This window comes from Trachemys scripta, chromosome 6 (assembly GCF_013100865.1).
Source record: "Trachemys scripta elegans isolate TJP31775 chromosome 6, CAS_Tse_1.0, whole genome shotgun sequence".
In the NCBI taxonomy this organism is placed as follows: domain Eukaryota; kingdom Metazoa; phylum Chordata; order Testudines; family Emydidae; genus Trachemys; species Trachemys scripta.
The window spans coordinates 44,110,987-44,138,159 of record NC_048303.1 but is presented as its reverse complement, the minus strand read 5'-3'; the positions used below and the strand labels follow the sequence as shown (position 1 = coordinate 44,138,159).

Here is a 27,173-nt window from a genome sequence, read left to right as displayed (position 1 = left end):
GCAGAGTTGCCTGCCTCCCTGCCCACACCCTGCTCTGCTGAAGGTATCTGGTTTTCTTTTCTAGATCACACAGGGGCAAATAGATCTGGGCAGTGAAACTAGTGACCCATAAAACTAGTACAAAAATGAACAAGCAAAAGGCATCTTATTCCATTATCAGAACATATTTGTTTAGGAATTATTCACCAGCCCCCTTGTGACTGGGAAGACATCCATTCTGCACCAGCATCAGTACAACAGCTGTTTCTTTTAGCCTAGGGAAAATGAAGAGTAATGTCTCCAGTTATCAGAGGGAGATACGTTAAGTAGATACAAAATGACATGCTGGAATTTGGCCAAGACTTGTGTGTTGAATACTTAGTTACAAAAGAAAACTACTGCCCATTCCACTAGGCAGTGTTAGCAAATGAGCATAGGAGGCATATTTTCATAAGTCAGAACGTTGCAGACCTTGTTTGAGGCATCATCTGTTTTATGGCAATTGGATGTGTAATTAATTTGTGCTGTTAAAATGGTGCCTCCACCTCCAGTGCTGCCGTGCACACCATGTTGTCACCATGTCTCAAAGAGGAAGTTCAACATACAGTGTATGTAGCAAACTAAGGAGTAAAAGAACCTGTCAGGATACCAACCATAAAACAGAAGTTTATTGGGGGAGAGGGGAGGGAAGAGAAGAGCAACTTTGTAAAGCAACAGTTAGTTTACATAATACCTCCCACATCCTTGACTAGCCATTTGCCCAGATTTTAGGGCTTCAGAATGACCTAGCAGTAAGATCCGTCTTTCTTTGAGCCAGTGCTATCAGATGGGTGTGGCTAGAACAGTGGTGGGCAAACTACAGCCCACAGGCCCCTCCTGCCCGGCTCCTGAGCTCCTGGACCCGGGAGGTTAGCCCCCGGCCCCTCCCCTGCAGCCTCAGCTCGCTCCACCGCTGGCACAATGCTCTGGGCGGCGGGGCTGTGAGCTCCTGGGGCAGCACAGCTGCAGAGCCCCATCTGATCTGGTGCTCCGTGCTGCGCGGTAGTGATGGCATGGCTGGCTCCAGCCAGGCGGCATGGCTGTAGCGCCGCCAGCCATCAGTGCTCCAGGCAGCACGGTAAGGGGGCAGGGAGTTGGATAGAGGGCAGGAGAGTTCGGGGGGTGGTGGTGGTCAGGGGTGTGGACAGGGGTCAGGGCGATCAGATGGCAGGGAACAGGGGGGTTGAATGGGGGCAGGGATCTCTGGGGGGCAGTCAGGAAGGAGGGGGGGTTGGATGGGGTGGCGGGCGCAGTCAGGGGATAGGGAGAAGGGGTGGTTGGATGGGGGCAGTCAGGAATGAGAGGAGATGTTGGATGGGGTGTCAGGGGTCAGAGGTCCAGGGGGGCATCAGGGGAAGGGGGGGTTGGATGGGGCAGGAGTCCTGGGGGGAGCGGATAAGGGGTGGGGGCCGGGCCATGACCCCCTCCCCTAACCGGCCCTCCATACAATTTCTGAAACCCGATGCAGCCCTCAGGCCAAAAAGTTTGCCCACCCCTGGGCTAGAAGGTGCAATTGATGGGAAAAACAGTGAAACAAATTGCAGAAATCCAAACAAAATGGTAACTAGCAAGCAAAGTGCTTCATGTAAAGCAGTTTAACAGATCTTGGGTCTCATTCTTGGGACTGAAAGTTGCACTTGGCAGAGGACCAAGGAAAGGGCAAAGAAAGGTAGGTTTAAGCCTGTAATCCCAAACTGTGGGGCATGCCCCGCTAGGGGGACACAGAGGAACATTTAGGGGGACATGGCTGGGCCAGGATAATCTTGGCACAACTATAATATAAATAAAACACTCTAGTTAAATACAAATTCAAAATAAGTTATTTAAAAATGTCAGATTTAAGTATTTTAAAATCCTTCCCCCACTGACTGTTTTAAAGTTATCAGTAAAGAGAAAAAGTAAACTAATATACTTTAGCATGCCTCAGAGGAAGACTTGTATTACAAATCAATCCAATTTATCTTTGGATGTTTCCACGAGATGGCCACAGTAAATGAAAAATAGCTACTGTCCTACAACAAGCCAATTTCTTAGACCCAGGAATGAGAAATATGCAAGGGTTTGGTTGTTTTATTGAAGTCCTATGTATGACATTTTACTTCTTCAAAGCACTAAATGTTAAAAATAACTACAAACCAGAGCTATTTTTCATAATATTTTAATACTTTTCACTTTTAAATACTGGTTTTAAATTTGTGATTGTAACATGGAAGAGCCAACTTTTAATTTTTAAAACTTATCAGTATTATAAAGCTATCACAGAACAAACAGCTACACTCTACATACTCAAGGTACTCAAAAGTATGATTCATGTTTTGAGTCTGTGGATAAACAGTGGCAATTCAAATACAGCTTAATCTGTAAAACTGACAAATTTTGGTGAAAGATTTTTACTGGACAATTTGATTAGTTTAAAGAAAATCAACAACTTCAGATAAACCAGTACAGCCCAATTAGGTAAAAAGTGATTTCCTCTCAAAAGGTGCAATGGCATTTTTTCTAGAGAAACTTACGAGAAATTATTCAGATTCAGAAAACTGTTGAACCACCTCTTCCCCTGATCCCCTCATCCCCAATAAAAACTGTATCTAGTCATGGAGAAGATCTAATTTGGTGACAGATCCAGGTTCCCAAGATAACAGAAGTTAAGGGACATTATCACATTTGAAGGTGAAGATTGCTGCATTCTCTGAATAGGCTGAATTAAGAAGAACCGATTTAACTTACAAAAATGACAATCTGGAGTCAGAGGCTAGTGCTCATCAATAGTACCACACACACACATGGTTAAGGTGACACATTAATTGGCAGAAAAAAGCCCAAGTGTTGGAGGAGGAAGGAGAGAGATTTCATAAATGCAAAAAAGGTTTGGAGATCTCTTCTGGAAGAAAGGGCATAATGGATACACAACATACATTTACACAGCATGAGAAGAAGCCTAAGCTTTTATTTGAAGGGTCAGTACTTATGACTCTTGAACTCACAACCCTTTCCATATTCAGTAAGGAGCTTCTTGTAATTCTGATTGGGCAAGGCTAGCTGTAGTGAAACACCAGTGCTTTTATCTAAAAGTAAAATGTATTCTTTACAAATAGTATCTTTAGTGTAATTTTATTTACAGAATAAATTGCAAAAGTACATCACATTTAGTGCAAATGTAACTAATGATATTAAGATTTATATACTGCTTTGTAAACTTTCTATACCTTTGTAAAATAAAGCTATCCAATTAAATTAAGAAACAGTTAACTTGCCTGTGTTCGATGATAGTTACCAGAAATGGCAAATAAGGAGTTAAACATTTGTATTTTGGACATAAGACTTTTTGTAAAGTTCCCATTAGTGGCTATGGTCAATGAACCATTTTTCAGTTGATTGCAAAAGATGAAACCCTTGAGGTATAAGAAATTCTTTTTAACGTCGCTATATAAAATGCTTACTGGTGATGTAGTAAACATATACAATTTTAATCTTATTTGCCTTACTAGCATTACCATATAGGCACTTTTCTACATATTCAAATCAAGAACAGAATTATTCTGTAATAAGGCATATTCCATGTACACCATTTAGAGAAAGGCAAATAAAAGAGGAGAAAAGTTTTATAGAGCATGAAATCTGCATGTATGTGTGTAACCATGTGTTACATGTGTTTGTATCTCTTTATACAGAATAAAGACTAACAGACACAAGGAGTAATTCACTTACAACATTGTGCAGATATCAGACATTTATCAGCCAACTCTTCATTAAATTACTCTTTTGTAGTTATATCCAGGCACCTGCAATACTATATTAAATAAGACTTTTAGCTTTCTTTTGAAAAAAATATATCTGAATCTTATGTTGTTTGACATATACAAGTTAGTGAAGTGCCCAAGAAATGCCTCTGAATAATTTCCACCTAAGGACTGCCAAGCGAGATATCCGCTCAAGTGAGTACTAGTCTCTGCCCCACAGTCCACTCCTCATGGCTATTTCCAGAGATCAAAGGCAGGCAGATATTTGCATTCAAGTTCTCACAGCAACTAAGGGGAACTTTTCACTTAGAATCTGTGGATTCTTATAGCTCTGTTAAGTTTCTGATCAAGTAGTAAATATTAACGCAACTCACATTTTCTACACATACCTCAAAGCGTGGCTTTAATTAAGATGAGAACAAAAATGTGCAGGACCAGGAAATAATGTACTCGCTTTTACTTGTAGACTGGGAATGTTTTCCTATGTAGTCCAATTTGCTTTAATAAATATTACAGGGTACCTTCTTGCAGTTTCACAAAACCCACAGTCCACATGTAACATAGCATGGACAGACTACTGTTGTAGTTTTCAGGCACAGTCTCGCCCTCTCATATAGAATCTACCTAGAAATTTCTGAATCATGTTCAATAAATTCTGTAGCACATATTACATAACTAAAAAATACAATAGAAATATAAAGATATCTGGGAAAAAAAATAAAGCTTTTCACACTCTTCCTCCATCAGAGCCAAAGGTCTTCATAGGAGTAAGATAACAGAAAAGGCAAAGTCATATGGATATTGACAGCCCTCAATTAAGAGACATTTTACATAACAAGATGATTCATTATAGAAACCAGCAGCAATGAACTATGATTATACAAAGCGAAACAAAACCCCTGCCCAAAAGTCACCTAGACTTTACTGCAAACCTGAAAAAAATACCACCCACAGGTTTTTGTGCATATAAAGCACATACAGTATGCTATATGTGCATTTGTCTTTTGTGCTTTTTAGACATGCACAAAAACAGAAAACTCTATGAGTGTCTTGTGAAGGGCCACAGTAAACAAAAGCTTTGCAAATTGTTTAAAATTGAAGCAGTAACCCAAGTTGGTGATTCAAAGTTGTATTTTTTTCTCCTCTAAAGCAAGCAAATAAAAATATATCCATATACATGTATCAATACATGTATTTATAATTATACACTGATTCAGCAAGGAGAGCTAGCAGAAGACAGCTAGTGTTAGATGTACAGCCTCACGGTGTTGCAGTATTTCTTCACTTCAGAACACAAAGCCTAGGACTTGGGCCACAAAAAGACTGTAGATCCTACGTTCCAGCTTGGAGCCTTCAATTCGGTTTATTTCTCCAACATGGAATGTTCACACACAGTCTTGTTTCAATCACTGTAGAAGCATGGAAAGGACATAGCATAATACATTTAGAACACTAGTAAGAAAATGAGAAATAGTTATGAAACATTCCAAAAGCACAATTTAGAAACAATGTCTTGCCTCCAAATTTTGCTTGTTTGACAAACACTTGAGTTTTTAATGATACACATTTTCAGACAGGCCTTCAGTAACTAAATGCAACTGAAGAAAGTTTTGAGCTAGAAACTATAGGAACAAACTACCATTACCAAAGACGATCAGATGACCCAGACTTCTAGAATTTTGTACACTGAATGAATCCAACTCAACACAGGCAACCATGAGAGAACAGGACAGCAAATAGGCAAAAACCCTCTGTCAACCCTCCATAATATCAGAACTGCCAAATTCTGCATAAACTGCTGGCACTGGATTGTTTTGACATGATTTACACATAATGAAGAATACTGAAGCATACTGTATAATCTAAATCAAATATCACAAGAGTACATACTAAGATCTTCCAGTCAATGAAGGCCCAAGTCTGCTAGTAACATAGCCAGGCTGCCCTGAGAATGACTGAAACTGGGTTAGCACAGTTTTGTTTTTGCTGATGTTTAACACATGCCATTTTTTAATAGATAAACTATATCTATGAATGAATTATGTCCCTAGAGACCCCATCCCTACACGTATGCATATATGTATCAAAAAGACAGCGAAAACCCAAAACTATATCCACCAGAACCCTTGGGTATTAACGACAATTCAGATTGCATTGGAACCATCATAACACATCCTAAAACATGACTATCCTGCCAACTAGGCAACGTAAAAGAATGAGATTGTTCAGTCAAATCCTGTGATGGAGATATATCAACTATTACGTTATCTCAAAGTCCCTGCTTTAACTATTAGGTGGCCAACACTCCAAAGAATACCTGGATAAACTCCTACAGTTTGAATGACTACATTCTGTTTTTACAAAAGTTTAAAATAATTTTTACTACTCACTACACTGCATTATCTTATTCTAAAAGACATCAAATACTAAACGGTTTGATTTTGGCAGCTATTTGAGGAAAGGCCGGTGCTTGATCCTTTCTACCTGCATTTCTAGTTTGCTAAAAATATAAAATATACATTTTTATAATATGTTAACCTGTTCAGTCCAATATATCCTATGCTAAACCAAGATTTTCACTTAACTCAGAAAATAACCTAAAATTCAAAAATACATTTTTAAAATTTACACAAAGACGTTCTATTTTTTGTAGTAAGTCAACTAATTGTATTAACCTTATTATTTCTTTATGTATGTAGAAAATATATTGGTTTATTAACAACTTCGCTTTAGCGTATAGATCAAAATATAGATAAACTTATAATAGCTGTGATAATTACAGTAATAAACATTTCTAGATTGTCTAGCTTATTGTTTGGATTTTAATATGTAGAGTAATGTATACAGAAACCAAAACTCAACAAGACGTTTAGCAAGTACCTGTTAATACTAGAAGAAAATAGGCTTTCCTGCTGTTTTGTCTTGCACATATGATGTAAAACGCTTCAGGAATTTGGGATACTCTCGTTTTGCCACTGCTCGTAACACGGAGGCTGGTGCCCATCCCCCAGGATTCACTAAAAATAAAGATAAAAACTAGATAAAAGCTATACTCTAAAACAAACACGCATATGGCTGGACTAGTAAATGTTGAACACTAATTTGTAGACAAAAATAAATTACTGGTTTAACATTGACTATCCATCCCTTTGCATCCAGAGTCAACATTTCTTGATAACTACTAGTTCAACAGCTATGAGCATCAGAAAATCTGTACTATAACTCAAACATTCAACATTTGTAATTTAATATTGATTGAAAGAACTATTTCAGTTTATTGGTTATACAGAACCATAATATGTCACTTAATAGCACTCTTGCTTCTGAACTAGGTCAGGCTCAAATTCCAGATCAGGATTTGGGATCACACCTAATACTGAGACTGGAGGTGCAGTATATATTTGACACTGTTTACATCTTATCAGGAATGCAGTGCAATATTAGGGACTGTTGCTTCATTACACCACCTCAGCTTTGACCAATTTTGCTTCTTTTTGGAGTGCGATGAAGACATGAAAGGTTTTTTTGTTTTTTTAAATTATATACAATTCTGCTTGTTTTTTTATGTGAGAAAATCATGTCCTGTCTAGCTTGGACGGCTGTAGTGCTGATCCTGCAATAGGATCCACATGGGCTGACCACTGAATCCATGCAGGGCTCAATGAAGTCAATGGGACTATGCATAGGTGCAGGGGTCCACCTGCATGAATCTTCTGATAGGATCAGGTCCTACAGCAATAGGAGTCTACAAAGTGAAAGCTCAGCAACTGGGAATTTTAGTCAGATTGTTTAGCGTTTGCTTTTGTTAACACCAATATCACTTCTTCCAAACTTTTCATATTAAAACAACATTCCCTCACACTTCTGTTAGGATGAATGCTAACAAAACACATTCTCAGACATTCATGAGGTCCTCTAGCAAAGCTGGGGAAAAACAATTAGCATTCCCGATATTTTTAAGGTAAAACAAAATGGGGGAAGTATCTTTCAGGCCCTCTTTATACGTCATAAAGCAGCAGAAAAGGGCATGAGCCCAGATTTTAAGACCATTTGCAGTCCATTTTTAATGGCATCATCCCTTAGGAGAAGCTGTTAAAACAGTTTCTTTTTCCCATCTTTGGTAGATGTCCAAATGGAAGACTATAATCCCATGGCATTTTTCAGAAAGAACAGGAGATAACTCCAGTGTCCTTGTCAACATTTTCCATTTCAGAAATGTATTATACAAAAGGCTATTTGATTTATGGTGAGCATTCAATGGCTGTTGTATTTGCCTGCACAACCGCTGCACTCTCAATGTTTTACTGATGACTTTATGAATGCTTTATAATAAGCAGAGTCCAAATGGATCTCTTTGGTCCTATGTACTCCTTTTCTGGAGCCATGCAACTTGTCAGTGTCTGCCACTTTCTGCACAACTGTGCTTCAGAAACTAAGCTCTCATTACAAAAAAGTTTCTAGCCCTTGTGGTTGCAAAAACCTTCCAAACATGAAACAATGCAGCCCCAAATATTCCCTACCCAGCTGTCAAAATCTCCAGCTTCCCCCAACACCTTCCAATAATGAAGTTACGGTATTTTAAATACAATATCCCACAGCACAATGACAAATAAATATGTAGGGTCAGCACAAAATTAAGTTCAGCATCACACTAACACAGGAATACCGATTTAATTATTTTCATATTTCATTAGATTTATAAATGGAGGTCATTACTGATGCTTCATACTTGAAGTTTCTACAATAATGAAGTTTCTGCTGCAAAATTCAGATCAAATTTGCCACAAAATACTTGGTTGGGAGGGGTGTCTTAATTTATGAAACCCAATTATAAAGTAATTTAATACTAGATTTACCTTTCCTTCTTATTAGTACTGTAATATATTTAATATTCAGATGTGCAGGTAACTACTGAGTCTTCACTATGCTATTTAATAGTGGGGGATAAGAATATTGAAAACATGAAATATATATAGGCTAGTTAGAAATGTTCTGTACGTCCATAAAAGTGGCAGACTGTTACATGGTTCCCATATTACTCTTTTCAAGCAGGCCTCTGAATGTGTGTACGTGTATAGGAATTTTAGTTTACTGATGATGTTAATCTTATATCTGGCTGTTGAGGATTTTGGTCAGCATGGGCAGAAGTGGTCACTCTCAATTTCTACTGAAATCTATAGCCTGGCTGCTTGGGGATGTTTACAGCTAAACACAATATATTTCCACTGTTTTGGCTAATTACTTTGAAAGAAAGAAGATTTTACACCTTTATTACCAGCAGCTTCTCCTCAGCCTAGCCAATAGGTTGTTTACGGAAATAACAGACTTGACATCAAAAGATTAATAAATGTACACTACTAAAGAAAGTATAACGTATGCCAATCAACCCAAATAGGGCAGCTGAAACTGCTTTTTTCCCCAACATTCACTTTTTCTTTTTCTATATTTACAATTGTGTGATACAACACATTTGACATTTCTACTGTTCTCCCAACCAATCACACAGTGACTGTTTGAATTTATTAGTGACTGTGGCACCTGTATTATGTCTAACAGCTGGTTCATAGATGTTGATCTAAAAATAAGTTTAACAGAAAACTCTGAACTTTATTTTTGCCAGCAATCACAACCCATAGAAGTAATGTAAAAAATGCTGTATTGAAAAATCTATACGTACCATTAGCTACATATGTAATCTTGCATAGGATATTGTCTCTGCTTATTTCCTTGTTCCCTTCTGGTGGGCTCACCAACGTCTGACAGATCATAGCAATGTTTATTTTGGCACGAACACATCGATTGTTCAGCTGCCAAGAAATTAAACATTTAATAAACATTAAGCAAAGTTTATTTCCTCTATCAGCATTTCTAACATCTGAATGTCAAAATATTAACATTACAGTAATGCTTGGAAGCTGGAATCAAGATTTGTGCTAGGCACTGCACAAACAAGTAATAAAGTTGACAGTCTCTGCCCCCAAGAGCATACAGTCTAGGTGTCAGACAGGATATGACGTTTGGATGAAACAGGAAAAAATGTGGTAAGGATGAATGGGGAGGGAAATAATAAAAAACAAACAGTTGAACTGAAAAAGCACAGCTCTCCACTTGTCTAACCAATACTAGAAAGTGATGATTTGCAGGCATCACGGCAAAGGTGGATTTTTAAAGAAGCATTTAGAAGAGAATAAGGTGACAGTTTTATGAATTGTGATACGTTTAAGATTTTGGATTAAAAAAACTTCTGAAAGCACAGTTTGATAATATTCAGAGGAATTACTTACAGGGGCACTATCATGTTCCACAGAGAAGTTACAGACAATCCAAGTTTCAGGATCATTTTCACTGAATGCCGGTATCTTTCTAATAGCGGACAGATATAGCACATCCCGCTGAGAAGCTGGCCACACTCTCTACAGGGAGACAGTTGTTGATTGTTAAAAAAAAAATTAAAATATTTACTGCCCAGATGTCAGCCTAAAGTCATCAATTACAAATCTGGCAAATTATATTGCCATAGCCATATTATTGTAGAGAAATTAAAGTTTGACAAAATCAAGTGGAAAGTTTCTTCAAGCTCAGTAACAGTTGATAATTCATTTCCTTTTTCAAAATATTTTAAATGGGATATAAGCTATTTCAAGCATTCTTATGTTTGGTTCCAGTGCTAAATTTATTCGGCTCATGTCCATCTCTGTTGGTCTGATTTTAAAAAAAAACTGATAATTTTTTTGGGTTCTATGAAAAGAGATGATGTGCCAGCTCACACAACAGGTTAGTCACCCTATAACAATAAAAAATATAGGCAGCTCCTTCAGGGTTTTCCAATATTAGATCTAGGTTTTGTATGGTTTGGTGTCTGAGTCACCAAACTGAACTCTAAGGTATATGTATACATAGACCTGTCCACCATTAGTATGACTCCATAGTTTGAACAGTAAGTTAACATTTAAATGGAAAGAAATATTGATTCAGTAATATATTATGTAGGAACAGTAAGGAGGGTATGACAAACTGCCACTTTCCAAGAAAAAAAAAAGTTTTAGAAGCAGAATAACTAAAGGATAAAACATAGCATTACAGAAGCCACTTTCCTGATATTTTGTAGAAATACTGGCAATTAATCAACCTCTTTAGAGTGCTTCATAATACTATACAGCCAGACTTGCAACACAACCAAATAAATAGTATATTATTCTCTCATGGCAGCTTTCAGGCAAAGTGTATTATTGGTAAAGTTGGATCCAAGAAAAAAATTCGTTCTGGATCTCAGCCATCTTAAAGTTTGTTCAGGATTTTGATTCAGACTCATCTCTAATAATCAGAAGCTATTAACATTAAATGTTCAGACCAGACTCTGTGGGTAGCACGTAGTACGAACAAGCATCCTGACAAATGTTTGCATAGGAACTAGTTAAACAAGATTACAAAGTGAATATCGTACTTGTAACACATCAGTTCAGAATGTAACCTTGTCAGTTCTCTCAAACTGTGTGGGGTCAGCTATGGTCAGGACTACCTCAAATAAAAACCCATGGTGTTACAGGAAGCGGTCTTAATGACTCAGGACTCTTCCCTGGGGTCAGTAGTATCCAGTGCTCTAACATGGCATTAGGAGACACACTAATGATGGAGGTGCTATTATTTTAAAGAGATGTAAAAGAAGGCTTGGACCCTAAAGTCTCATGACATACATGCAAGGCTAAGAGTGATAATTCTGCCATTTTGTTAAATTCCAAATTGAGGAAACTGCAATTGGGTACAGAATTCTTCACTTCCTGTCCTAAACTTTTGTATAGTGCTGTTAAACAGCTGCAATATTTCACAATAGAGGGGACTATATTTAGTGATTGGTATAGCAGTTTCTATATAAAGTGCTTTGGGATCCTTCTGGATGTCAGGTGCTATATAAATATAAGATATTATTACCTTGTGTGTCTGATAAATGATGACTGCGTTATCTGCTAAAGTTTCCACAACATGAAAATTTTCAATGGTTGCTAAAAATAAAAGAACTAGATCAGTGTACAAGCACAAACATACCTAAATTAGGTAAAGGTTTTAAACAACATTCAAAACAACAGCCATGACTTAAAAAAAAAAAAAAAGCGCGATTTCTTACTTTCCCAGTCATTACGAACATCAACATTCCAGAAGTACTGGCAGACCTCGTGTCCCGTAACACCTTTGACTGCATGTGTGGCTTTCAAAGGATCTAGGACTATCCCATTTTCTTCCACCTCTCTTCTGTACACCTTTGGGCAAATACAAAATAGCACAAAAGAAATGCACAGTGGAAAAGGCCAAAACTCCTTTGAATTTTTGTTGTGTTTCATCTTGAGAATCTAATTTGACAATCCATTTAACAAAGTTACATAAAACAGCAGTAAGAATGACTGAACAATCCTAGGCAAAGTGGATTTTTTTTTTAAACCATGCAATTTGAATGGTTTAATATTTTATACAAAGGCTATGTTTAGGAAGGAAATATTTCAGTGATTAAAACAGATAATCAAAGAAGCTAAACATTAATATCATCCAGTACTTAAATGGGTAAGAGAAAAATTCTGCAAGATTGATTTTTCATGCTAATGTGCTGGATGCAGTACTAAGATTAAAAGAAATAACTAAAGGCTGCCCTAACACCAGAGGGAAATCCATAGTTACCGCAGATCTGACTACAACTTGGTGAACTGAAGGGAGTAAGAGAGGGAGAGAAAGAGACAAGAAAATGTTATTTCAAAATATATTATGAAATGCCTAGGTGACCTGCAGAAAAAGAAAGCTAGAGTCAGCCCTGTCTTGTACTACACTCAGTATTATCTGAGGACCTGACAAGGATGTCTCCACTAACCAGGTTTTCTGGGATATTCACCAGAGAGATGGATACTAATTTGTTTTTCTTTAATCTTTAAAAGTTGATAGTATAGTATTTGAATTACTGTAGTATCTATGTGCTCCAATCTGGATCACACTGGGCTAGACACTATACTGGAAGTGCCATGAAGTCATATGGCTGATTCCAGATTTGCAGAATTTCGTGGAATTTCGCTGTATTACTGAGCCGGTCCATTATAATTTTTTGTACATGGTATATTTTTCTAACCTTTCTAAATTATTAGAACAAGTATTTCATCTAATAAGAGGCACCTTCAGAGCTAAAGAAATATTGCCTTCCGATTTTGTGGTATTTGTGACCTTTCAGAATGGAGCATTCTAGGATATCAGTGAACTTGAACTTTTGAGGACTCCACAGCACTTAAACAGAAATTTGTCCATTCAAATCCTGTTATTGATATCCGCTCCACCATAATATCTGAGTACCAACCAAGTACCTAAAGATAAAGTATCCCTTTTGTAACAGGTAGCAGTAAATTTTTGATGAAAATTAAAGTTTTGGATTTCCCCCCCCAGAAAAGATGGGTGAGTGAAGTCAAAAATAAATTTTACATTTATTTAAGTGTGTTGAGGTTAGTGGCCATTTTTACCTCTGGCAGAAAGTTCAAAGCCTTGGCTCCATTCCCATGAGAGTTCTATTTCCTATGCTCAAGAGTTTCCCCCTAATGAAGAACACTTTCCCTCTTCAAGTGGAATAAGATCCCAATGAAAGGTCATGGATATGTAGTATGGGGAAATGACTTCCAGAAGTCAAGGCCAGTTTCATGGACTTTAATTATCAAGACAGAGACCTTAAACTAGATTCTATTTTCAATAAAAAGCTAATGAGCCCAATGGTGTTTCACTCACAGCAACTTGTGTTGCTTAGAACAGGTGCTGCATTTTGTACTAGTTTAGAGTTTTTTCAGGGAATCTGGCTTCATTCATAGTAAGAGGTACATTAATTAAGCCTGGAGGTCATGAATCCATGGATCACATAGCCAGGTCTGGTGACGCACAGGATAGGGTGAAATCTTCTGGTCATCTACCGATGAAAATGGGTGTCCCCACCCTCCCACCAGGGCTATCTGCATATCCACTACCAGTGAGGAGTCCAAGAGGACCTAAAGGCTGCAAACTGGCTTAATCTGAGAGCAGGTGCCCTAGACAAGAAGGAAATGTCAGAGGAAAGCCTGCTGCTGGAAACAAACATTTAATAAGCAATGGTGAATGTCCCAACCCTGACCATGGTTACTGTGGGGCACTTAGTACACATTAATAGAGTTAACTCAATTTTCATTTCCTTTTTGAAGTTCACCATTAAAAACAGTTGTTTTCAAACAGTAAAAGCTGATGCAGTGACAAGATACAGAATAGCATGCCAATCCGTTTACACATTTTAGCCAGCTCTGAATTGACTCTGTATTTTGTGCAAATACTCATTAAAATCCTTAGCTTTTTATAGAGCTTTGGGGACAAATGCTTAAAGCTCAGCACATGAAACAAACATTTGGTTTATCTGGTTGTATGTGCACACCTTTTTCAAACTTTTTTTTTTTTTTTTTTGTTAATGGCACACAGTGTGAAGGCCTATGATAAAATATTCTTTAACTAACATTCTGATACATATACTTGAACAGCAATAATTATATTTCCTAAAGCTTTAGAAAAGAAAAAAAGTAGCAACTTTGGAGTTATGAAATGGGAACATCATATATGTCAATTTTTCACTATACAATTACCACCAAAAAAGCAGGAATTACGTTTATTAAATTAAATCCAGAGTTTGTATATTCCTCTTAGAAACGGTTTGAAAAACAATGCCAATTGACTGTCTAGTCTAACAGGGAGTTCAGGTTTCTCACTTTGAGCCATAGGGAGGTCAAATGTATGACTGAGACAGAACTGATTAGCCTTAATGAGACACAAGTACGCTCTCAAACTATCTTATTCAGTTGGTGTAGAAATGTTATTTAACAGGAGTGTTGCATGCAAGACCCTGGAGGTAAACGTCTGACTCTACTCAGGACTGGTGAGGCTCCAGCTGGAGCCAGATCTGGGCACAGCACTTTAAGGACAAACTGGAAATAGTCTAGAGGAGAGCAACAAAAATGATAAAGGTTTTAGAAAACCTGATCTATGAGGAAAGGTTAAAAAACTGGGCATGCTTAGTTTTGAGAAAAGGAGGAGGGGACAGGACTGGATAACAGTCTTCCAGTATGTTAAGGGCCGTTATAAAGAAGACACAGACTAATTGTTCCTCATGTCCACTGAAGATAGGACAAGAAGTAATGCTTAATCTGCAGCAAGGGATATTAGGTTAGATATTAGGAAAAACTTTCTAACTTTAAGGGTAGTTAACCTTTGGAATAGGCTTCCAAGGGAGGTTGTGGAATCCCTATCATTGAAAGCTTTTAAAAACAAGTTGGACACACACCTGTCAAGGATGGTCTAGGTTTACTTGGTCCTGCCCCAGCGCAGGGGCTCAACTCAATGACTTCTCAAGCTCCCTACAAGTTCTAAATTTCTTTGATTCTATGACACCAGAGGTAAATATACCCAGATCCCTACATCTAGAAGAGGGGCTTGTAACCCATGAACATTTTGTGGCAAGCTCGGGTGTGAACTAGCACTAGTCTGCTGCGGATTAACTGTCCATGTGGTCCCTACATACATGGGTCTTTGGAAGGAGAGGAGGCCAAAGCCACCCCCACATGTTCATCCAGTGATAAATTACATTCACAATCTGTTTCCAAATGGTCCTGCTCAAAGAGGGAGCTACTTCCTTGTCTTCCTCCTCCTGACAGCATTTCAGGCATCACTGTACATAATTTTGATGGATCCAGATGGGCTGGATCCGAGGATCTCTGGACAGCCAGATCCTTTGCAGATGATACATTACCTCTCCATCCACATAGAGGCTAACTGAGAAATTCCTGAGGTGTCCCACAATAAGGAACCAGGACTTCCAGTTTTCCCAGCAATGGGGGTTTGGGAACATGCCTGCAGGTGGCACACCACAGGGTGGTACAAATAGAAGAATGCAGAGACCTGTGGCTCTATCTTCCTCCTGGTAAAGATCAAGGTCTGGATCCAAGACAGAATGCACTGGGGATCCGGAGGGAAGTATGGAGATCCAGTTCTTTGTGGGGACCTTATAGGGATCCTAGGAGAAGGAAGCATAATGTGTTCTGGCCTCCTCTTCCTAACAGGAGATGGCAAAAATGATCTTGAAACTGGGGAAACATGTCTCCTTGTGGAAACCTTGTGTTTTGTGCTCGGAAGCAATGAACACACTGGACTTGAAAGTAAATTTGGGCTACCAACGTGACAGAGCTCTCCAAAACGGAGGATGAAGCTGGAACCAACCCAGAAATCGAAAACCAATCTGAAGAAGCGGCTATCAGATTCAACCTTATATGCAAATCCATCTCCCTTGTTACTGAAGGTGAGGGTGGAATGGGTCCCTCTTTGTTAAGGATAAGGCCTTTTCTTGTAGCTATATTGTAAGAGGTGAAGCATTTGTCTGCAGCCATATTAAGAGAGAAGTAGCCATGAGCTAAGAAGCAGAAAGTGATGTTCTCACATTCCATCTAAATTACATTAAAACAATGTAATATCAGGTTGTTAAGAAGGCGATCCTGTCCCAATACTACCTATCGCCAGATAAAGAAACAGATCTTAAGATGGTTAAAGAAAACTTAGTTTGATAGCATTCTGTCTGGCAAGAAATCACTTATCAATAGCTGTGGTTGTGAAATCCCCATTTCTTTATTGTTTTGTCTTTATGGCCCTCACTTCTCCATTGTTTATCTGTATGGTCTCTGGTTCTTTGATTATGTGAAAAACAGAAACAATTAATTTTGCTAGGTGTAAATCAGGGATAGGCAACCTTTCAGAAGTGGTGTGCCGAGTCTTCATATATTCACTTTAATTTAAGGTTTTGCGTGCCAGTAATACGTTAACGTTTTTTAGAAGGTCTCTCTGTATAAATCTATATTATATAACTCAACTATTGTTGTATGTAAAGTAAACAATGTTTTCAAAATGTTTAAGAAGCTTCCTTTAAAATTAAATTAAAATGCTGATCTTATGCAGCCAGCCTGCTCAGCCCACTTCCAGCCTGGGGTTCTGTTCACCTAGGCCTGCAGCGGGCTGAGCAGGGCGACTCAAGGTCAGGGCAGAGGGCTGGTTGTTGGGGGGAGGTGCAGGGCAGAAGGCTTGGTGGGTGTGGGGGGTGCAGGGCAGAAGGCTGGGGTGTTCGACTCGTGGGGGTGCTCCCACCCCCCTGCCCTGAGCAGCTCATGGCAGGGGGCTGGGAGGGATATGCCCTGTTCCACCCCCTTCCCCAAGGCCCGTCCCTACCTCTCGCTGCCTCCTCTACGGAGCAGCGACCATGCTGCCGCTCGGCTCTGCTCTGCTCCGCTCCATAGCTGGCAGGGAGAGAAGGGAGGAGGAGGAGAAGGGGCCGGAATGCACCACATTGTGGGAAGAAACAGGGGCGGGGGGAGCGTGGCTGCCGCAGGACCAAGCTTCTGCCTCCTGCCCCCGCAGGGGAGAGGGGGGGGGGGGGGGGGGGGGGGGGGGGGGGGGGGCCGGGCCCCCCCCCCCCGCCACTGCTCTCCCCTGCAGGGGCAGAAGGCAGAAGTTTGGTCCTGCGGCAGCCACGCTTCCCTCCTCCCCTGCTTCTTCCCCCAGCATGGCGCTTTCCGACCCCTCCACCCCCCTTCTCCTCATCCTCTCAGTGGGCAAGCAGCATGCCACTCAAAATCGGCTTGCGTGCTGTGTTTGGCACGCGTGCCGTAGGTTGCCAACCCCTAGTGTAAATCAATTAAGACGGTGGGGTATGATTGGTTAAAGAATTGTTTTACAATAGGTTAGGATTGATTAGTAATATTTTAGTAAAATGACTGGTTAAAGTATAGCTAAGCAGGACTCAAGTTTCACTATATAAACTGGGGTCCAAGAAGGAGACCAGCAGAAGAAACAGAAGAATAATAAGAAGGAAAGACCTGGAAGAAGAAGAGGAACTCGCCTCTAAGACACAGACCAAGGTCAGAGCTGCTAAGAATCCTCTGCACGACTGACGTGCAGCAACCAGAATCCAGACGAGACTACCTTGCCTGGCCAACAGGGAAAGTCCACGTGCATGATCAGGATTCGTGAGCATAGCATTGTATACTTAGATGTGTATTTTGCTTGGTAATTGTTAATAAATAGAGGATAAAGGATATTACTGTGTAAGGCTCTTTCACTGGTAAAAAGGTCCTGCAGACCCACAAAGAGTACACCCTGAACCCTAGGAATTGGGAAAAGGCAGGGGTGTGCAAATCAAGTGGGTTATGCCTTAAGCCCTGGGTAAAGGAAGGGAGGTAGGGAGGTAGGGTGTGTGCCTGTGTGTGAGAGAGTGTGAGTGTGTGTGAGTGTGAGAGAGAGAAACAGAATTTGTGCAGGTAACACTTTGGAGATGTTATAGCCTTGTCAGAATTGGATGGATCCAAAAGTTCTGATTCATGGGAACCACCATTGCTAGCAGCAGCCGCCATTTTGTCCCTATGCCTCTTTCTTCGATGCCAGGACAGACAGAATTAAAGGCCCTGATTCTGACACACCAATCAAGTCCATCTTCCTGGATCTGGAAGTGGAAGTCAGAACTAACTCTGGGGTTGCAGCTGCAGGGGTTCCATCAGGATTGGGTAACTGTGATGCAAGAGGTATGGCAACGGTGACAGAGCCAAACTGTCTCTCGACATCTCTTGTGGAACCGGGGCAGTCAGATTTTGCCATGTGGCCCTTGGTTCAGACAAGTGTAGCCTTGGGGGCTTGACTGAGGGAGTTGCAGGGACCTGATCCAGCTCTGATGGGCTGTGGCCTCTTGGAATCCTTCAGTTACTGGGAGCTGAGGCTGGCCTCTCAGGGTATGTCTACACTGCAATTAAAAACCTGCAGCTGGCCCATACCAGCTGACTTGGGCTCGCAGAGCTTAGGCTAACAGGCTGTTTAATTGCCATGTGTTCAGGACACTCCAACTTGCAGGGTCCTAGAGCCCAGGCTGCAGTCTGAATCTGAACATTTATACCGCAATTAAACAGCCCCTTAGCCCGAGCCTGAGTCACTTAGTACGGGCCAGCCACGGGTGTCTAACTGCAGTGTAGACCTACCCTTAGACCTGAGGACTGATTAGATCCAGAGAGTCTAGCATTGTGAGCTTCCTTGAGAAGGAGATGCTCCAAATGAGTCGTCTTATCCTTGTGGGCTTTGGGAGAAAAGGTCTGATAAACTGAACACCCAGAAAGCACATGTTCTTGTCCCAAACTTTTGAAGCACCACACGTGGTCATCAGATGCCAGGAAGACAACTGGGCAGGAAGCACACTCTTAAATGCCAGCCTCTTCTGTTTCTTCAATTCCACCATAACCAGGAATAACTATACTAACAAAGCTAAAACTAACTAAGAAGAGAAAGGTTCTGGCTCCAAAGACATCAGAAATGTTCACCTCCTTCCAGGCACCTGCTTGGAAGAAACTGAGCCCCCTATGTAGGCTTGCCCTCAGAACGTCAGTGCTGCTGAGGAGAGGGGTGTGTGACAGAGCTCTAGCTGACACTGCTAGAAGAAGGTTCTACTGCAAGGCACAACAAAGCATAAGTATATATATGCAAAGCCATTTGAAGAAAAATAGTTTGTTAATGCCCTTTAAGACAGTCCCATTTCAACGAGGACTAGATGAAAAAGCAATAACAAAACTGTTAACGTGTGTCAGGTTAGTCCACACAGTTAGTCCATGGCAGGCTAGTGTGGGGAAGAGTCTCACTCCAGCTAGCCCAAGCCAGTCTAATATGGGACCTTCAAGATGAGAGGGTGATAAAGGAAAGTGACCTCCCTCTGCGAAGGAATGAAATGTCTGGTATAAAGTTATAAAGAATACTGTGTGTACTTAAAGATATAAAATGGTTATCCTTGTATATCTCATCGATAGCACCTTACTCCATTAGTCATGTTTTAAATCAATGTGACTACGTGTGGAGTAAAGATATCAGAATATGGGCCAGTATCAGTATGCACATGATAGAGACAGATTTCAGTGTAACAATTCAAAAATGTTATAAAATATTGTGCAACACAATTTTATTTACCTTCATTTCACCTTCTTCTACTACTAACTGCCAATTGGCATCTCCTCCTACATCCTGTAAAGAGTAAGTCATGTGATTCTGCACCATCTCTTCCACCTTTAGAGAGAAAAAAAAAGGAACATTTATAAAGGTTCCTGCCACCTCCTTGCCAGCACATTCAGGGCAATGTACAGTAATATAATAAGCCACTATAAAATACTAGCATTAGATCTAGCGCATGAGCTGGACATAGACAATGGAACACAAAACCAGCGAAGGTTAAATTAGTAGAGGCCTTGAAGCATTCGGAACCAAAAGCAAAACTCATCCCAAATAAAATGAATTCTTTGCTCAAGCACTTCCCACCCATCTCCATCTCTCTCTCCCAACTGTAATAGTTGTACTAACTATTCAAATTTTTACTTCTACCTATGGGGAAGGAAGAGAGATTACCTCTATTACAATTTTTAAGAGGTGCTCTGATCCTACAGAGATAGTGGCCATTATAAGTACCTAGATAAACAGAATCACACTGAAGTGAAGGACTTTTTTTTTTGATAATTTACACTTAATGAAGAACAGCATTTAAGAACCTGAGCAATAAAAAAAAAAAAAAAAAGAACAAACAGATCAAAGCCACTAGTTTTCTATTCTTAGAAAGTTAATCCATATTGTAAGCATTCAGATGTCCCAAAAGCTTTATGGGCTGCAGTGAAGGAAAACCAAGTATGAGTAAGACGTTGAACATCTACTATTCTGCATTAGCACAAGCTACTATGGTCTTTCGATAGCATCCTGGGGTGTTGACTGATTTAAAGGGATACTGTCAAGTAGTTTAATCGCCAATGTGTCTGCACTCCATAAAATTAGAAGATGAATTAATGAAGTTTTTGCATCATCTTTTAAAAATATTTTAAAATTTTAAAATCACTCTTTGCTGTATGTGAATCACTGTAGTCTTTAGAAAAATGTACTTGATATACATCCATCTATTCTTTAAACTACATAAATACTACCATATTTGTACTCCTTCTGTCTGAATGAAAAGCATCCTTTAGGTATACGGCTGTGGGGTAGGAACAGGGTTTAAAGGGTCCCTAAGTTTTCTATATACATTTATAGTGTCTGCCCTGGAATGTAGGTGCCAAATCCTTTCAGATCACATTTCCAAACCTGCTCTTTTCCAATTGAAATTATAATCTGTGAGAATTATGGAGGAAAGAAAGAATATTACAAGTTACTTCACAGATATGTTTTATAACATGGCAGACAAGTTTGCTTCAATTCGTGTGTATCTTAAAAACAAGTGAATACTCAAAATAGATGTTTCAACACCTGCAGATTCATGTGTAATTTGCGACGTCTGCCTGAATACTACAGAGGTAGTGACTAAAGGATGTTTATTTAAAAATATATATCTTGAATAAAAATTAAACAAGGTATTATATTGTATGTCTGGTATTTTAAGCAATACACAATCATGAATAAAATTAGCAACATTGGGGCATAAATACCTTGTATATGATGTAGAAAGATATTTCTTTATACACAAATATATGCCACTTGTCAAATAAAGGCATTTATCAAATGAAGTATATTATAACAAGTTTAAGTGGCGGAACGAGCAAAGGAATATGTATTAATGTGTTTTTCTAATTTGCTTGAGATGGAAACAAAAAGGTTGTGTTTATATTTTATTTTAAAATAAAGAAGCCTTTTTTTTGTACTATGTACTTTCTGGGCTGTACATTCAAGATTAGCAAAGGAGGTAATTGTACCTGAATCACACTTTAAAAGTTAATCCCCTCAAACAAATAATGAAACACTGTATGCAATGAGGACTATATTTCATGGAAGTTCAGTGCTGATTTATAGAGCTTTGTGGAAGCAAAATGAGTGATATGGGAAGGATGAGAGACCAGTCCACTGGTTAAAACTAACTGACAAAGAAAAGTCTGTCCTCTTTTCACTTTATATCTCAGGCAGGAAGGCCATCCTCTCCCAGACCTGGGCAACAGGTTTCCTAGACACGATTCCTCCCGCTCTCTTCTTTCCAGGACACTGTTTACAACCTTCAAGTGGGCAGATTTTCTAAGTAAAGGTCCTTTAAAACATCTGGACACTAAGAGACAGCTAGGTGATTGATAATTAGTGAAAATAATTGATGAAATTCTTCTAGAGTAATGGAAACCTTACTGGCTTAAAGAAAATAATTAGGCTTGGCTGAATTAGATTTAAAAAAAAAATAATTTTGATGGCTAACACTGATGTTATTTTTAGCATTTTTAAATTTTATCATCCATTTAACTTTTCACAGTTGTGGGAAATTTGGGGGGGACGACTAGTGTCAGACTATTATTTAATGACAGTAGATGTCGAGATTCAAAAACTTAAAGCTTTATAACACTTAAAACACATTGTCAATATCACATGTCAAAATAAACAAAGTAAATATCCTTAACTAGTAATCAAACTAATAGGTTCTCAAGCAGCATTTTTCTTACTTTGCCTATCTGTAAATTTTGATTCTCACCAGTGCAAATATTTATTGTTTTGTGCGTTCATGGTGAAATTGACATTTACCGATATTAGCAATAAAAATCTAATCCTTCCAAGTCTAAACAATCTACAAATTCCAAATACTCTATAAAATCCAATCAAAATTTAGAGCATGGAGCACAACTAAAATTATCTAAGATCAGCAAAGGTCCCTTGAAATCTACAAGGGGGCCATAAAACTAACACGCTCAGAAAGCATTCTTTATCTACTTCCTCAATAGCATAAGTTAACTAGCAACATTGGATTGTGTCTCATCCATAACCCCAGTGATTTCTGAGGGCAGGAGCTTTGGTTAATTCTCTGAGAATTCTGAATATCCCTTTGAGATTTAAACCTAGTCTTGGGTGCAAATACCAGACCACTGTTTGAACTGTTTATTTCGGTTTTTCTGTCCTTAACTATCAAAGCAGCCTTTCTAGTAACATCACCTTCTGCACTGGGCGCATTATTGCTAGAATCTCAGTACCTTCCTCAGTAAAAGGAATCAACTCAATTCAGTCTTCACTCCCAGAAATAACACAGCATTCCACAGAACTCAGAAAACAGAGGTCTAGTGGTGCCAACTGGCTCAAGGTTCACTGTTCTTTACAAGCTACTCCCGTCTTAGCCCTGACAAACTCACTACACCTAATACAATACTTTAATAATATTTATTTGTGAAGGGTAGCATGCGAGGTCTGTACTGAAAGCACATAACTTATCAAGATTCATAATCATTGAGATTTTTGTAAAGATAATATTTAAGGAACAATGTAACAGATTGGCTAAGTGAGGTGGGCTTTAAACTAAGTTCGATGGGGGCAGGAGACAAAAGTCCACAGGTAAGTCCAGAACATGGAGACCTGGGTGAAGGGTTGGAATCTGCAGGGGAAATTGGCAGTTAAAGCAGGGGCAAAGGAGAGAAGAGGGAATACAGATGGGAAATCTAATGAATATCTTAGATTTCTGCATACTAATGCAGGGAGGACAGAGAATATAGTCTGGAAGAACTAGAAGTAAGAGTAAATAATCACACTTACAACATAACTGGCATCACAGAGACTTGGTGGGATGATTCACGTGACTGGAATATTGCTACAGAAGGGTACAGCTTGTTCAGGAAGGACAGAAAGGGGGGGAAAAGGGAGGAAGTGTTGCCTTGTATATCAACACTTGCACTGAGGTAGAGATAGAAGTGGGAGGCAGACCTATTGAAAGTCTCCAGGTAAGGTTAAAAGAGGTAAAAAACAAGGATGATGTCACTGTAGGGGTCTATTATAGACCACCTAACCAGGAAGAAGAGGTGGATGAAGCTTTTATTAAATAACTAACAAAATCATCTGAAGTACAGGACTTGGTGGTGATGGGGGACTTCAACTACCTAGACATCCATTGGGAAATGCTTATAGCACAAGATAGATTATCCGACAAGTTTTTGGAGGCAAGTTTTTATTATAGCAAGTGGAGAAAGCAACTAAGGGAGAGGCTGTTCTAGATTTGATTCTGACAAATAGGAAAGAAATGCTTGCGAATTTGAAGGTGGAAGGCAGTTTGAGAGAAAGTAATCATGAAAAGATACAGTTCATGATTCTAAGGAATGGTAGGAGGGAGAACAGCAGAATGAAGAAAATGGACTTCAGCAGACTCAGAATTGATAAGTAAGATCATGTGGGGAAAAAAGTTTAAAGAAAAAAGTTCAGGAAAGTTGGCATTTTTTTTAGAGAGAGACATTATTAAGGGCACAAGAGCAAACTACTCCAGTGCATAGGAAAGATAGGAAGTATGGAAACAGATCAACCTGGCTTAAGCAAATTACTAACCTTTTGTAACTGTTCTTTGAGATGTGTTGCTCATGTCCATTCCAAAGGAGGTGTGTGCTCGCCCCAAGCACCACAGCCAGAAAGTTTTCCCCTCAGTGGTATCTGGTGGGTCAGATCCAATGACCCCTGGTATCACACGCTCATAGTGCCAGTAAAAAGGGTCTTGCCGCCCCGCTGACCCGTCAGTTCCTTCTTGCTGGCTATCTCCGACAGAGGGACAGGCAAGGGGGTGGTAATGGTTTGGAATGGACACGAGCAACATATCTTGAAGAACAGTTACGAAAGGTTAGTAATCATTTTTTCTTCGAGTGCTTGCTCATGTCCATTCCAAAGTAGGTGACTCCCAAGCAGTTGTGCAGGTGGACGGTTTGGAGTTCTTTGGCATGCTGACTAATACCACTTGGCTGAAACCCACATCATCTGTAGTCTGCTGGGTGATGATGTAGCGAGACGCGAAAGTGTGAACTGACTACTACATTGCCACTATACAGATGTCCTGGATAGGAACTTGAGCTACAAATGCTGCCAAAGATGTTTGAGCCCTGGTAGAGTGCACCATCAGGGCAGGAGAGGGGACTTTTGCATAGCATGTGTGGATACATGACGTGATCCACGATGAAATTCTCTGGGCCGAGACTAGAAGGCTTTTCATTCTCTCTGCAATGACTACAAAAAGCCGAATATTTTTTTTAAATGATCTAGTCCTTTCTATGCAGAAGGCTAGTGCATGCCTCACATCCAGCGAGTGGAGTGCAGTTTCGGATAGAAGACCGGTAGGAAGATATCCTGGTTACTATGGAATTGGAAGGAAGGCTGGATGTGGCTGCAATTGAACCTTGTCCTTGAAGACGACCATGTAAGGTGGTTCTGAAGTAAGGACTTGGAGCTGAAGTAAGTGGGGAAATGGGATACCGGGAGGAAGCATGAGAGTGCAAGGGGGGAGGACTCCTGTCTCAGACTGAGAAAGTGGGACAATCAGCCATTTATCTTAAGTGACCTTCGAGGTCCCTTCCAACCCTGATATTCTATGATTCTAGCAGAAGTAATGGCCTCTAGGAAGGCCACCGTCCAGGACAAGTAGAGCAGAATGCGTTGCCAGCAGTTCAAATGGAGGCCTTGTTAGTCTTGCCAACACCAAGTTGAGGTTCCAGGGAAGGAGTGGCTGCTGTACCTTTGGGTACAATCTCTCCAGGCCCTTAAGAAACAGACTACAGATGAAGTTTGAGAAAACAGAATGGCCGTTCATCCATGATTTACATGCAAACATAACAACGATCCTTCATTTTAAAGTCAAATTTATTTCCATCCCACACAGACCAGGTGTTATTTCACTTTTATTATTTTAAGTTATTACATCAGTAATGTGGGATCTTGAAGTTACACACATTTTTATTTTTTCTGCAGACATTAATCCTCCTTATTTCCCAGATTCAGACCCTTGCAAGTATGATATGGATGCAAGCAGAATGTAAAAAGACAAATCTTTCAGTAACAGGAATAGAGAATTCCTTGGTATGTGTCTATCTGTACTCATCTAAAACAAGCACAAGTGATTTATGGAACAAAGGGAACCCAGGTTAGAGAGAAGATGAAATACAGCAAAAAGATATACAAAGCCACTCTAGATATTCTTACAATACCTGGGTGCTGAATCTGTGAACATCATCAGAGGCACTGACTAGATCAATGGAAGACATGGAGGAAGAGCGACTATAGGGCTACCAGAGACAGACAAAGAAAAAAAATCAAGTAATCAGAACAAAGGCACAACAGAGCTTTCAGTACCAACTTCCAAGCACAAGATAATGAAGAAAAGGAAAACAAAAGCACCATAAGCAGCAAGCACAGCAGCAAAAGCTAATTTCCTGCAAGCATTATATATTATACTCCCAACATGGCCCTGGAAAAAAAAAAAGTAGTGTTTCCAGTAACATTGAAAAAGGTCAAAATCAACCATGATTAAAAAAACAAACAAACAAAAAAACCACTAGCTTTTTCTTCTTTTAACTAGTTTAATGATTTTACATTTAAGAAAAAGCATCTTTAAAGAATATTACATTTCTGGCATGATTTTTTCTTAATCTCGTAAAATATGACAAGTTTGCTACATATCCAGAATATTCTAAAATAGACACTAAAAATAAAAGATTTTTTCCAAGGAAAAAGTCCTCTCCAATCCTGGATATGTCAATTCTAATGAGTGATGTGTTCAAAGTTACTAGAAACATCTACAAATTAGATCTCACCAATCCATATGACTAATGTATCAGTTTGAACAGAAATAGTGATTTTATTTACAGTAAGTACTCTTTGAAAAGAGCCTGGGAAACATCTCACCTTTTGGACGAATCTGTGAGTCCCCACAGCAGAGAATCCATCACCAGAGGGTAATGATGTTGGCCAATGTGATCTGACCTTTTCACTCTGAGACTAAGAGAAACCGGTTAAATGTATTAGTACATAACAGCTGTTTGGTGGAGTATTTAGTAGGTGGCAGTAGAACTGACAGGACGCATATAAGAGGAGGGAGCAAGTAAATGGTCTCTCTACTGTTTCACAGGTCACGAATGGTAACAGACACTTCAGGTGGCAACAACAATTAGATTTAAGAAATATTTATCGTGTATTGGATATACTTATTTGTGTAGGTTATTCACCTAAGTACAGTCAAGGTGAGTTTTATATAGGATTTTTTAAATTACTTGTGTCTATTAAGAATTGCTTTAAAGATAATAGGGGAGACAAATTGACCCATGTTATTAACACTATTTATGCTGTCATGTTCTGTGGATAATGGACTTCTGTTTCCACTGTGCCCAAATTTCTCAAGTTAATTTTAGTTTTAAAAATAAAAAAATTAAAAAACAAAATGTTCTATAAAAGGAAGTGTTACTCACCCTATGCTCTAACTATAGTTCTTCGAGATGTGTTCCCCAATGTGTGCTGCATTTCAGGTACACATGCACCTCTTAAGCCTTCAATAGGAGATTTCTAGCTAGCAGTGTCCATTCAACTCTCACATGCGCCCTGTCTCCTTGTGGCAGACACTGAGGCTATATAAAGATG

General features: G+C 39.4%; 1 protein-coding gene across 2 annotated transcripts in view; it reads right to left on the bottom strand.

Moving 5' to 3' along the window:
- Positions 1-2,162: 2,162 nt before the first annotated feature.
- Positions 2,163-27,173, bottom strand: part of CERT1 (ceramide transporter 1) — a 159,700-nt gene continuing 134,689 nt past the window's right edge. The window contains exons 10-18 of one of the 2 annotated variants that reach the window (XM_034773933.1): positions 26,445-26,537; positions 25,748-25,825; positions 19,770-19,865; positions 11,881-12,013; positions 11,688-11,758; positions 10,043-10,171; positions 9,436-9,565; positions 6,639-6,775; positions 2,163-5,167 (exon numbers count right to left, since the gene is read on the bottom strand). In XM_034773933.1, coding sequence (XP_034629824.1) covers positions 6,648-6,775; positions 9,436-9,565; positions 10,043-10,171; positions 11,688-11,758; positions 11,881-12,013; positions 19,770-19,865; positions 25,748-25,825; positions 26,445-26,537 — 858 coding nt within the window. In that variant the 3' untranslated portion in view covers positions 2,163-5,167; positions 6,639-6,647. The remainder of the gene's footprint in view (positions 5,168-6,638; positions 6,776-9,435; positions 9,566-10,042; positions 10,172-11,687; positions 11,759-11,880; positions 12,014-19,769; positions 19,866-25,747; positions 25,826-26,444; positions 26,538-27,173) is intronic. The other variant, XM_034773934.1, reaches the window with a different exon arrangement.